The sequence below is a fragment of the Microchirus variegatus genome (assembly GCF_963457635.1).
Source record: "Microchirus variegatus genome assembly, chromosome: 9".
Taxonomy (NCBI): domain Eukaryota; kingdom Metazoa; phylum Chordata; class Actinopteri; order Pleuronectiformes; family Soleidae; genus Microchirus; species Microchirus variegatus.
In genome coordinates, this window is record NC_139810.1 from 84,318 (window position 1) to 97,687 (window position 13,370).

Genomic DNA, 13,370 nt, shown 5'->3' on the forward strand with positions numbered 1-13,370 from the left:
CACTCTCCCACACCAAAGTCCGTGGACACAAACATCAGTTTGAGCTCGTAGGAGCTGCTGGTCCACTGCTGCATTATGGGATACGGGACAGTGAGATGAAGGAGTGAACGTATACGTTATCTAAGATATTGTCGTTTTTCTTATGTGTTTTTTATTTTCAGAATATTATCATAGTTAAAACAGTTTATTATAGTTATTTAATACTCAGTGTTAAATTGATCAAAAACGTCACATTCTTTTATCAGAAATCACAAAGTGAATATTTTTAGTCATTTTTTGTTTATTATCAAACTGACGTGAACAGTAGCTTCTGTCTACGATGACACGGACGTCAGAAACTTCCTGTTTAGTAACTTTAACGTAAAAGTAAAAAATGGACAGATTTGGTTTGAAGTCCTTTAAAAAGTCTGTGATGTCACTGTAGCACAAAGAGCTGAAACACAGTTTGTTTATAACACTTTTTATTGAGGTATTTAACGTTAACAGAAGTGACAGCGACTACAGGAAGTAAAATAAAGACGTCGACGTCAGGACTCACAGTCAGAATTTTCCCTGCAGCCATTTCAGGAAGATCTAAAATGGCCACTGTGGTTTTTGCAGGAACAGTGAAGCCGTGTGTGGTGACGCGAGGTAAACGTCGTCAAAGCTAAGCTAACGCTGCGGCGCTAACGCAGTGAAAGGACTGAGTGTTGAAAGAGAACAGAAGAGGATCAGCTGTCGCCTCCTGAGATTAAACTGAGAATAATTCTGATCAGGAAGAAAACTTTAAGAGAAGAAGAAACTGAAGATTCTTTAAATCTGAACGTGGATTCAAACTCTCAGAGTTCACTGTCACTTTAAATCCTCAAATAACAACCATAGATATTATGTCTATATATATATATATATATATATATATATATATATATATATGTATATATATATATATATATATATATGTGTAATATATGTGGAGCAAAGAAACCAGAACGTATTCACATTAAGAAGCTAAATAAACTTGTTTTAATCATTAAAAAGGATTAATTTAGTGGATGAAGAATCAACGGTGATAAACACAAAGTCAGGTCAAAGAAGGTCAGATGTGGAGGATAAAGAGGTCAAAGATGGACAGACTCTCTCTAACCCTGTGATGGAGTGATGAAGGACGACTGACTGCAGGACGTGGACTCGCCGTGACCTCGGAGAACCTTCAGCCACTTCATGAACATGAAGACGGGCATGAGCCTGAAACACAGAGATCATCAGGTCCAGTTGACTCAGGTTCACATCAGCAGCAAACAGAACCTTCAGATACCTTTGTTTCATGTTCTTCTTCAGGCTGCTGAAGAACACGTCCAACACAAAGAAGACGGAATGTCTCAGGCAGTGCCACAAGACCAGGAACGCTGCCTTTCTGAGGGACACAGTGAGGACATCTGAGACATTTGTCACTCATTTACCACTCACTCTCCCACACCAAATTCCACAGAGTTGTTGAACCACTGCTGCCTCGTGTGGTCACTTTGTGTCACTGCTGCCTCCATCACTGAGTTCAAAAGTCGGATTTTGTGACTTCAGTGTTTGAAAACTCTTACAGTAAAGTGAACGAATGATGGAGCAGAAGAAACTGAAACTTCACTTTCACTGAGAAATAAAAGAGGTGAAGATGAAGAGAAAACTGAAGAAAGAGACTTTGGGACAATTCCAATTCCTATCTTAACCCTTAATCTTAACCCTTAATCTTAACTGTCCTCAAAACCAAGTGTTGAGGGTTATTTTGTCACTTAGAAATGGGACACCCCTTAAATGCAGATACGTCTTCAGACTGTAGGGGGCAGAATAACGCCAAAGCTGCGTCCAGTCTGTCAACTCCAAAGAAGAAGAAGAAGAAGAACACATTTACGTCAGGATTATTTATTCTGATCCGTTTGTCAGTCAAGTTATTAGGTTGTCAGTTAGTTATAAGATGATACTCATACAAATATTCAGCTGACAGTTACCACACACCACGACTTATTGAAAAGTAAACCACACCGGCCGACTATTGACAAAAGATGGTCAAATAAAAATAAATGTTAGGCAACAATGACGTCAGTAATCCATAATATGGGCCTAAACTAAGATCATTTTTATATCTCTATTAACAAAGAAAATACTTCATTTCTCGTTTCGCTGCTTTCGACGCCATCTTTGTTATGTGAAAACACGCAATGCATTCTGGGTAGCCCTTGCTCCCAAGGGTGGTCTTGGAGAATCTCATTATTGAGGGCGATACAGCCCTTAAACTTGGCCTCAACTTAATTTATCTGAGAATCAGGACAGAACTTGGACTAGAGGGAGAACATTTTTGAGATTGAGGATTAAGGGTTAAAAGGAGGAAAAGTCAAGTAGACCTGAACTCAGCAGCTTCTGTTATATTGACTTTTACTTTACCTCCGTTTGCTCTGGAGAACGTCGTCGTCCTTCTGTCCATCGCTGATGAAAGACGTCAGCAAGGTTTTGTCGTCCACCTTCACCTCGTCTTCTTCCTCCCGATGAATCCAGGTTTTTGGAGAACAGCTCAGTGAACTTTGGGACATTATTAAGTACGGAGCGAGATCTGGACACCGAGCAAAAAAGACTCTGACGTAGAAACAAAGGAAAAGATGTTTCTCTCACGCTGAGGTTTTACTCACCGTTACGCTGCAGAAAGTCCACGGTGTCTTTGTAGCCTCTGTAGTAGGCGTCTTCAAGTGTCTGCAGGACACAAACATCTGCTCATTCAGAGTCTGGAATCAGCCGTGAGCTAAAGCTAGCATGAGAATAAACTGAGCCAGTAAGCTAGCAGCAGCAGCAGGGACATGAACCGAGCATCGTTTCATTTTAAGAAGAAACTGCAGCCAAATGTAGCAAAACTATTAGCTGAGGTAAAGCTAGCATGATAAGAAATGTGAACTTCATGAAACACTAAAGCTCATATGGCAGCTAACAGCTAACTAAGCTAGCATGAGGATGGACGTGAACCCCTGCTTTTATTAAACAGCACACAAAGGTTTAACAACAAACTGTGGCTATTGTTAGCCAAATTAGCACCAGTGAGGTAAGCTAGCATGATGACAAATAAATGCACGAACAAAGACATTTTCACACTGATCAACAGGAAACAGACCTCTAAAGTCATGGGGTACAGAGCGTTCAGGGCCCTGACGCTGTTCTCCATGTTAGCCTTTAGCGTAGCGCCGCTCACCACCATGTCCCACTCGCTGTATCGGTCTGACGGACAGATATCGGTCTCTCCAGAGAACGGAGACACCGTCAGGGTTTGAGTGCAGGAAGCAGGAGGGAGGGCCAACATGCCACTGAAGCCCCCGTCCAGGTAATACTGCAAAATAAGACGAGTCGCGTTTATTACGATTCAGACGACGTTGTTCTGAGAGCGTCTGAGACTCAGATCCTCACCACGCCTTTGAAGGACGGAGGCAGAATTCCACAATATCCAGGTACGAAGCAGCTGCAGAGAAGAGCCTTCGACGACACAGTTAAAGGAGGTTTTTACATTTCATTCAGCTGCTCCATATCCTGAGATTATACAACTACAGGAGTTCTTCATCCACTGCTGCCTCTATCTGTGACTGCATCTTTGTTAGTTTGTAATATCATTTGTTTGGATTTAACTCAGTGAAACAAACTTAATGAACGCAGTAGATCTACTTTTTCACCTGTAGGGAGCGCAGTTTGCTTAGGGGCACAAACTGCAATTTCCTGTTGGAAAAGTCTTTGTAAAGCAAGGTAAGAAGTCACAAATCATCATTTGATCAGATGTGTCTTTGGTTTAGACGACGACGGCGTTTTTGGGGCTTAAAAATGCCAAAAAATGTAACCACCCTCCAGAGTGTAAATGTTAAAAAGGCTCCACCGTGTTGTTCCCGTCTAAAGGGTTGAAAACACTAAAGTGAGCTCTGAGCTGCTCACACTATCCTCCTGTACACTGATGTCAGATCCATGTACAGTACAGACAAACAACAACAAACATGGGATTAGAATCCATCAGTCGCACATTCAAGTCGTCTTTAGCTGCTACGAGAGAGAAGAAGAAGGAAGTTTCAACGCTCCTGCTGTTGTTGTATGGCAGTGCTTCACAGCGCCACCTAGCCGCCTGGCATGCATACTACATCACATTTCACACACTTTAGCGTCACCGTGTGCAGATTAACACCCAAAGACGCTAACGTCTAAACGCGGAATAAAAAGTGGGAAACGCAACGACCACTTTAGAGGAACGATCGTTGTCGTGTAAAGCTAAAGCCTCAGTGTTGTTGTGTAAAGCTAAAGCCTCAGTGTTGTCGTGTAAAGCTAGCCTCAGTGTTGTCGTGTAAAGCTAGCCTCAGTGTTGTCGTGTAAAGCTAAAGCCTCAGTGTTGTCGTTGTGACGGCCCAGGCCGGTCTAGGTGTTCTCCTTCTGTATTCTCCCTTCCCCCCCTGCAGTGGCTGATGGCGGGGCGGGGCCCTGATGGGAAACACCTGTGACCTGTGTCTATATTAGAGGGTTGCAGTCTGCTCGGTCTCTCTCTGCCTGCCGCCAGCGAAGCTCCGTCCGAGCCACCGTTTCCTTTTTTCGTTTGGTTTCTGTTTGGTCATGGTTATGTTGCACATTCTATTAGTTGTAAATAAATTATATCTTTAATTATCGTTCCTCCGTCCTCCCTTGGTCGTTTTTGTTGTGGTCTTGTGAGCCAGACCATAACAAATGGGGGCTCGTCCGGTTGGTGTAAGTTGTTGCGTAATGTTGCTTCTGCGGAGATTGATGACTGATGTTTGCGAAGCGCTTTGTTTGATGTTCGCGCGTTGATTGCTGTGACGTCATTCTGGGGGTTCCGTGAGGGATTCCCCGTCGGAACGCTCGTAGGTGAGGATTGTACGAGAGGAATTGTTTTGGGCTAAGTATGTGGCTGTGATAGACGTGAGTGTGTTTGTGTAGGAGGATACAGGGAGAAGTTGCGTGTTGGCCTCGGTTTTCGCAATCAGTGTGGTGTCTCCCCGGCAGGATAAGCGCGTTTCCCCTTTGGGTTTCGTGGTGCCACTGTAGTGTGGGGTGAAAGTGGTTGGAGCGATTGTCTCGGGAGCACGTCCATAGTGCGGACGGGTTGCCAGCTTGCTGGTCGCTTGGTCACACTAGTGGTAGAGAGTGCGTAAGTACCCGCCATCAGTATCCCCTGAAGACTAGGGTTGAGTTTAGGTAGAAATGGATAGGCAGTTAGGGGGGGTTCATCCGCTGGGATTGAGGCCATAATCGTGTCTTCTTTTTCGTTTCCTTGGTGAGTTTGTCTTTGCACGTCTGTTATCATGGCAGGAGTAGAGGATTTTGTGAGGGCACCTTCAGAGGAATTTGTGGAGCAGTGCACAAAGGAGCAATTGCTGAAACTCGCTGAGGTTTATAAGATATATGTCTCTGATAAAAGGTTGAAAGACAATGTGAAGGCAATTGTGTTGGCGAATTTGTATGATCAGGGTGTGTTGGCGTGTGCGTCGGGGCCACCTGCGGAGGGAAAGGCTGCCGGTAGAGTCAGTGCACAGGTTGCAGATTCAAATTTAACGTTTGAGCAGCAGAAGGAGTTGCTTACGTTAAGGTTCCGGTTAGAGACAGAGAAGGAACTGGAATTGGAGCAGCTGAGGCAAAAGGCTGATTTGGAGAAGGCTGTGACCCTGGAAAAAGTAAAGCAGCAGGTTGAGTTGACTAAATTGGACTTGGAAACTCAGAGGTTGAATCTCATGAGCGACGGTAAATTTGTTGGGGGTCGAAGTGGTGACTCCGGTGATATTTTGAGTAGTTTAAGGTTAGTCCCGAAGTTTAATGAAAGAGACGTGGACACGTTTTTTGTCTTGTTTGAGCGTGTAGCCAATACGAGAGCTTGGAGCGACGCGGACAGGGTCGTGTTGTTACAGTGTGTGTTGACAGGGCGCGCACAGGAAGCATTTTCCTCGCTGCCGGCGTCTGACAGCGGTGACTACTCAAAGGTTAAAGCTGCGGTTTTGCACAGATTATAGGAAAGTTAACAGTATAACCAAACCAGACTCCTATCCTTTGCCTCGGATGGACGATTGTGTAGATCAGGTGGGTTCTGCCAAGTTTATCAGCAAATTCGATCTCTTAAAAGGGTACTGGCAGGTCCCATTGTCCCAGAGAGCGCGGGAGATCTCTGCTTTTGTCACTCCGGCTGGGTTGTATTCTTACAAGGTCATGCCATTTGGTTTAAGAAACGCGCCTGCCACCTTCCAACGTTTGATGAATAAAGTCGTTGGTGATCTGGAAGGGTGTGCAGTGTATCTGGATGATGTTGTTGTTTTTTCTGATTCATGGTCTGTCCATATTGACCGTATCCAGAGGTTGTTTGTCCGTTTGTCCGAGGCGCAGCTTACTGTGAACTTGGCAAAGTGTGAATTTGCTCAGGCCACAGTGACTTACCTGGGTAAACAGGTTGGGCAGGGCCAGGTGCGCCCTCTGCTGGCGAAGGTTCAGGCTGTTGCTGGTTATCCTCCACCGCTGACAAAAAAGGAGTTGATGAGGTTTTTGGGTTTGGTTGGTTATTACAGATGTTTCTGTCGCAATTTTTCTACTGTTGTTGCGCCGTTGACTGACCTGTTGAAGGCAAAAGTTACGTTTACCTGGTCTCCTTTGTGTCAACAGGCGTTCGAGAATGTCAAGGCGATTTTGTGCGACTCTCCTGTTTTGGCTGCACCTCGGTTGGACAGTCCGTTTAAGTTGGAGGTTGATGCCAGTTTTGTCGGTGCTGGTGCAGTACTCTTACAGGAAGATGATGTTGCTGTTGACAAACCTGTGTGTTTTTTTTCCAGGAAGTTCAACAAACATCAACTGAACTACTCTGTGGTGGAGAAAGAGACCCTGGCTCTCATATGGGCCTTACAACAGTTTGAAGTGTATGTGGGCTCAGGTCCAGTGGTGATCTACACAGATCATAACCCTCTCACATTTTTGAACTCACTGCGGTGTGCAAATCAGAGGCTTATTCGTTGGTCGTTGTCTCTCCAGGCCTATACTTTAGATATAAGGCATATTAAAGGGAAGGACAACTTGGTGGCCGACGCTTTGTCTCGTGCTCCTGTTTGATTTTTTGCTTCTCTGTTGTGTATTCTCTCTCTCTCTTAAATTGCTTCCAGGTACCAGTTGCTGGGAGGGATGGGGGTCACGCAGGTGATGTTGGGAGTATATGGTGTTTTCCTCACATGTTGAAAACTGGGTATTGGGTAATGTACTTTATATTATTGTTGTAATTGTCGTGGCTGGTTGGTCCACAGGGTTCCTGGTGGGACCCTGTTTTGATGGGGGGGGGTGTGACGGCCCAGGCCGGTCTAGGTGTTCTCCTTCTGTATTCTCCCTTCCCCCCCTGCAGTGGCTGATGGCGGGGCGGGGCCCTGATGGGAAACACCTGTGACCTGTGTCTATATTAGAGGGTTGCAGTCTGCTCGGTCTCTCTCTGCCTGCCGCCAGCGAAGCTCCGTCCGAGCCACCGTTTCCTTTTTTCGTTTGGTTTCTGTTTGGTCATGGTTATGTTGCACATTCTATTAGTTGTAAATAAATTATATCTTTAATTATCGTTCCTCCGTCCTCCCTTGGTCGTTTTTGTTGTGGTCTTGTGAGCCAGACCATAACATCGTGTAAAGCTAGCCTCAGTGTTGTCGTGTAAAGCTAAAGCCTCAGTGCGGTCGTGTAAATCTAAAGCCTCAGTGTTGTCGTGTAAAGCTAAAGCCTCAGTGTTGTCGTGTAAAGCTAGCCTCAGTGTTGTCGTGTAAAGCTAGCCTCAGTGTTGTCGTGTAAAGCTAAAGCCTCAGTGTTGTCGTGTAAAGCTAGCCTCAGTGTTGTCGTGTAAAGCTAAAGCCTCAGTGCGGTCGTGTAAAGCTAAAGCCTCAGTGTTGTCGTGTAAAGCTAGCCTCAGTGTTGTTGTGAAAAGCTAGCCTCAGTGTTGTCTTGTAAAGCTAGCCTCAGTGTTGTCTTGTAAAGCTAGCCTCAGTGTTGTCTTGTAAAGCTAGCCTCAGTGTTGTCGTGTAAAGCTAGCCTCAGTGTTGTCGTGTAAAGCTAAAGCCTCAGTGTTGTCGTGTAAAGCTAAAGCCTCAGTGTTGTCGTGTAAAGCTAAAGCCTCAGTGTTGTCTTGTAGGCCTCGTCTACGTACGTCAAGCAACGCAGGCCGTCAAACAGTAGGTGGCGTCATAACAAACGAGGGAGACATTTAGCTCAATATCAACTTCACTTCTTTATGAACAACATTCAAGCACTTTCAAGGACCCAGGTCTGTTTAGAGTCTGATTTTTGAACTTTAAGGACCTTGACATTATTTTTTTTCAAAGGTAAACTCACCTGAACCACGTCGTCTTTGGACTGAAACTCCGTGGTCACGACATGTTTTCCGTCACTCAGACGCGTCATGGCGACGGCGAGGCGACCGTTAGCCATGTGATGTGTGTCGTCAGGAAGGTGTTTGTTTAACACACTCTCCAGCCAATGGAAGACGTTTACCGACGGGTTCAACGGTCCAAGTCGCAAGGACTTCAACTGTCGGGCAAACGCTAGGATCTCATCGCGAATAATGACTGAGAAAACAGAGAGAATCAGAGAAAAGAGAGAGAATCAGAAAGAACAGAATCAGAAGTGAATCAGAAGTGAATCAGAATCAGAACAGAATCAGAACAGAATCAGAATCAGAAGTGAATCACTGACCTGGACTCATCTCACAAACCACAGCAGCTGCCACTAAAGATCCAGCAGAAGCTCCGAGGACGTGAGGAGCTGAACTCAGCAGCCAAGGAACGAAGGTCAGGAAACTCTGAGCTGAACCCAACTGATACGTGGACATGAATCCAGAGCCGGAGAAGGAGATGGACGGAGGAGATTTGGCAGAACCACAAAGAGAAGCCATTTAAACAGATTTAGACTGAGTTAAACTGAGTTAAAGAGACTCAGATAAACAGATTTAAACTGAGATAAAGAGAGTGAGATAAAGAGAGTGAGAGCTCAGTGAGAAGCTCATAAAGTCTGGATTATCCTCAGCGTCGTGGTCACGCTCATGTGACACAGACTGAAGAACATGTGACGACAGTGAAGAAGAAGAACCAGAGAACTTTGTTCTAAACTCTGAGCATCAGAACCACTTTAACTCTAACTTTAACTCTAACTCTAACTTTAACTTTAACTCTAACTTTAACTCTGACTCAGTGTCTCGATCGTCCTCAGGGTCAAAATCAGTCTTTTGTCTTTTATTAAAAACCTCTTTATTATCATATGTTTATATTTAGAGTAAGAAACAAACATCACTGTGTTCATTCTGCAACAAATGATTTCATTTAAAACATTTACAGCAAAAAAAAATCATCACAAACTCTGAGTTTTAGAATAAATTCTTTCAACATAAATATTAGATTCACTTTGAAGACGATCAGTGAACTGAGATTAAATCACAATCATCTGTGTTCACAGTTCTGTTAAAAAGAAGAAGTTCAGTTAAAGTTCAGTTAAAGTTCAGTTAAAGACATAATCTGGGATTTTACACTCAGTGAAACATGTGGATCCAGATTACAGGACATTTAAAGATCTCTACGTGATTTTGTCTGATCACAGATTCATAGGTTTTTACAGACTGAAGAAAATCATCATCATCTTCAGTCTGTGATATTTGAGGAAGACGTTGTAAGGGCTAACGCTAACACTAACGCTAATGCTAACCCTGGTTTAATGAACAGACAGAGCAGCTAACTTGCTCCCCCTGGAGGAGTCGGAGGGGAATCGCGATCCGGCGAAACCGCAAAACGCTCGTGGCTGAACTCGTCTGAAGGAGAATGTCCCGGGGACACGTCCACGTCCACCTGCCGTCTCCTGATGTCCTCAGGGAGTTTGAGGAACCTGTGGGAGACGGAGCGATGGACGTGGTGTGAGGACAAAGACAAAGATGGTGGACGTGGTGTGAGGACAAAGACAAAGACAGTGGACGTTGTGTGAGGACAAATACAAAGACAGTGGACGTGGTGTGAGGACAAAGACAAAGATGGTGGACGTGGTGTGAGGACAAAGACAAAGACAGTGGACGTGGTGTGAGGACAAAGACAAAGATGGTGGACGTGGTGTGAGGACAAAGACAAAGACAGTGGACGTTGTGTGAGGACAAAGACAAAGACAGTGGACGTTGTGTGAGGACAAAGACAAAGACAGTGGACCTGAAGAGACGTCTCTGTCCTCGCTCCTTCCTGATGATGTTGACTTTATAATAATGTCTCAGAGCTCGAGACATTTTCTCATACGTCATATTCTCTCGATTCTGTAAAAACAAACAGATCAAACGTCTTTAAACAATAAAATCAAGTCTGAAAATGACACGCAAAAAAGTTGAAGTTAAAGCCCCGCCCATAACCCAAAGCCCCACCCTCTAACTCAAAGCCCCGCCCCCTGACTCAAAGCCCCGCCCTCTGGCTCAAAGCCCCGCCCCCTGACTCACCTTGTGCTCCCCCCACAGAGAGGCCACGCCCTCAGGGTCGATCACCCTGAACACCAGACTGTCCTTGTCCTCCCAGCGGATGTAGTCATGGTAACGGTCGTCACACAACAGCTGATACACAAAGTCACACAACAGTCTGCACTCTGACACACACACACACACACACACACACACACACACACACACACACACACACACACACACAGAGACACACACAGCACACAGGGAGGGACACACACACACACACACACACACATACACACATACACACACACACACACACACACACACACACACACACACACACACAGATAATAGAATTATTGATTCTTATTTTTCAGTTTTTTCTGACTCTTATAGAAGAGCTTTCCTGCCCCCTAGTGGTCACTCTGTAATATCACTTTTATTTTATTTGTTTGCATTTTATTTTGTATTTGTATTACATTTTATCTCATATAAAATGATATTATATTATATTATATGATATTAGATTAGATTATATTATATTAAATGATATTAAATGATATTATATTATATTATATTAAATTATATGATGAAGCTTCTCTGGTTTTTTGTGTTGTAAATGCTGACTCATCAATCCCAACATTGTTTTTGTGAAATGTGTTTTTATACATATTATGTTTCTCCTTCATTGTCTAGTCACTGTATAATAGTTTTTGTTTCATTTTCGTAGTGTTTTAAAAGTCATGTAAAATAACATGTTGCGTTGCCGCTGTTAGCAGCGAGACGCCATGTTTCTACAGGAGCCTGTAAGGACAAACCAGAGAGAACAAATCGAGCACCGAGACGAGGCTGAGAGCGGATCGTTTAGAACAGAAGAGAACACGTGTTTTACAGCAGATGAAAGAACATCAGAACCTGAGCGTACGTCTGCATCACAGAGAAAGACCACGACATTTGACCTGCTGAGGACACCGTAGCTCTCAGGGAAGGGAGGGGGTGAGCAGAGGAGCAGTTTGTTGTTGTAAATTTCAGCCTCTCCTCTAGATGGCACTATAAACTACTTTAAGTTAAGTTAAGTCAGTCATTTCTAATCCTCACAGTGAGGACATTTACATCATTCTTACTGATTCACTTCAGATTAGATTAGATTATAAAGTCAACCTGGAATTTGTCCATCAGTCGCTGACAGCAGCGTCCTCTTCGTCCTCCTCGTCCTCCTCGTCCTCTCCTGGTTGGACAGGTTGAGCGGCTCCTGGACGTCCCTCTGTGTTTGAGGACAGTGGACGTGGTTGTGGGACAACGTGGACAAATCTGAGGGACAGACAATGGACACTTCATGTGAGCAGAAATGATGGTGGATTAACAGAAGTGAATAATGAAGCTGACCTGAGGACGTTTGAGGACGGAGGACACTTGGACAGATTGGACGTGTCCTGGACTGTTTGACACACTGAAGGATCTCGTACAGGACGTCTCCTGCAGAAGAGACGCTGGTGAACGGTGCAGGGACAATCATGTCCTCTGAGGACAAACACGTCCTCTGAGGACAATCATGTCCTCTGAGGACAAACTCATTCATACAGACCTGAGTTTGGACAGCGCCGTCTGAAGTCCTCTTTGGTGAGAAGACAAAGAGCTCGTCCATTCATCTCAAAGTGTCCTCCGTCCAATCGTCTCAGTGAATATTCTCTCTGAGCCCAGAGAAGCCAGTGAGAGACATCGTCTTTGTCCCACAGAGACGGATTTATCCCTGAGACACAAGAAGACATCAGTGAGACACAAGAAGACATCAGTGAGACACAAGAAGACAGTGAGACACAAGAAGACAACAGTGAGACACAAGAAGACATCAGTGAGACACAACAAGACAGTGAGACACAAGAAGACATCAGTGAGACACAAGAAGACAGTGAGACACAAGAAGACATCAGTGAGACACAAGAAGACAGTGAGACACAAGAAGACAGTGAGACACAAGAAGACATCAGTGAGACACAAGAAGACAGTGAGACACAAGAAGACATCAATGAGACACAAGAAGACAGTGAGACACAAGAAGACAACAGTGAGACACAAGAAGACAGTGAGACACAAGAAGACACACACAGAGACACAAAGACACACACAAAGACACACACAGAGACACACACACACATACAGAGACACACACACAAAGACACAAAGACACACACAGACACACAGAGACACACACACAAAGACACACACAGACACACACAGAGACACACACAGACACACACACAAAGACACACACAGACACACACAGAGACACAAAGACACACAAAGACACACACACACTCACTAAGTCGTCCAGGTAGAAACCACAGGTCTTTATGAAGCAGCTGATGGTTGGAAATCATGTCTGCGCACACACACACACACACACACACACACACACACACACACACACACACACACACAGCATTAAATTACATTCATTTATTTTCTTTAACTTTAAAATGGAGACATTTATGTGACGAGGACTTTTGTCCTCACAGGAAGACAAGTGTGTCCACAACTTCAGCAATACACACACACACACAAAGACACAGCACAGACACCCGCACGCGCACACCCACATATACACGCACGCGCACACACATGCACGCACAAAGACACGCACCCACAGCCACACAGACACAGACACAGACACACACACACACACACATATAAATGTGTGTAACTTCACTCACCTGAGCTGCACGTGAACAGGAAGTAAAGAAATGAATGAATGTTTTTTTTTCGTTTTCTTCGCTGAAAAAACTCCGGAATAAAAGTTCAAATGAAACGAAAAACAAACGTCAGTTAAACTTAAACTTAAACTTAAAGTTAAACCGAGACTGAATGTTTTCACATTCCACTTTTCTGGGAAATGAAAACGAAAGAAAAAGAAAAAAAAACTCTGATTAAGAAGGAGGAGGAGGAGGAAGAG

General features: G+C 44.4%; 2 protein-coding genes across 2 annotated transcripts; both read right to left on the minus strand.

Annotated features, from left to right (window-relative positions):
• Positions 1 to 1,118: 1,118 nt before the first annotated feature.
• pnpla1 (patatin-like phospholipase domain containing 1) lies at positions 1,119 to 8,887 on the minus strand (the record flags this gene model as incomplete). The annotated part of the gene is made up of 8 exons (XM_083894947.1): positions 1,119 to 1,224; positions 1,295 to 1,393; positions 2,413 to 2,578; positions 2,655 to 2,715; positions 3,128 to 3,340; positions 3,418 to 3,483; positions 8,329 to 8,561; positions 8,689 to 8,887. 8 exons carry the CDS (start codon positions 8,885 to 8,887, stop codon positions 1,119 to 1,121), a joined length of 1,143 nt encoding a protein of 380 aa, XP_083751073.1.
• Positions 8,888 to 9,716: 829 nt separating this feature from the next.
• Positions 9,717 to 12,798, minus strand: etv7 (ETS variant transcription factor 7; the record flags this gene model as incomplete). The annotated part of the gene is made up of 7 exons (XM_083894948.1): positions 9,717 to 9,867; positions 10,179 to 10,279; positions 10,457 to 10,599; positions 11,582 to 11,731; positions 11,807 to 11,896; positions 12,006 to 12,170; positions 12,741 to 12,798. The coding sequence occupies 7 exons, from the start codon at positions 12,796 to 12,798 to the stop codon at positions 9,717 to 9,719; spliced, it is 858 nt and encodes a 285-aa protein (XP_083751074.1).
• Between the last annotated feature and the right edge of the window lie 572 nt (positions 12,799 to 13,370).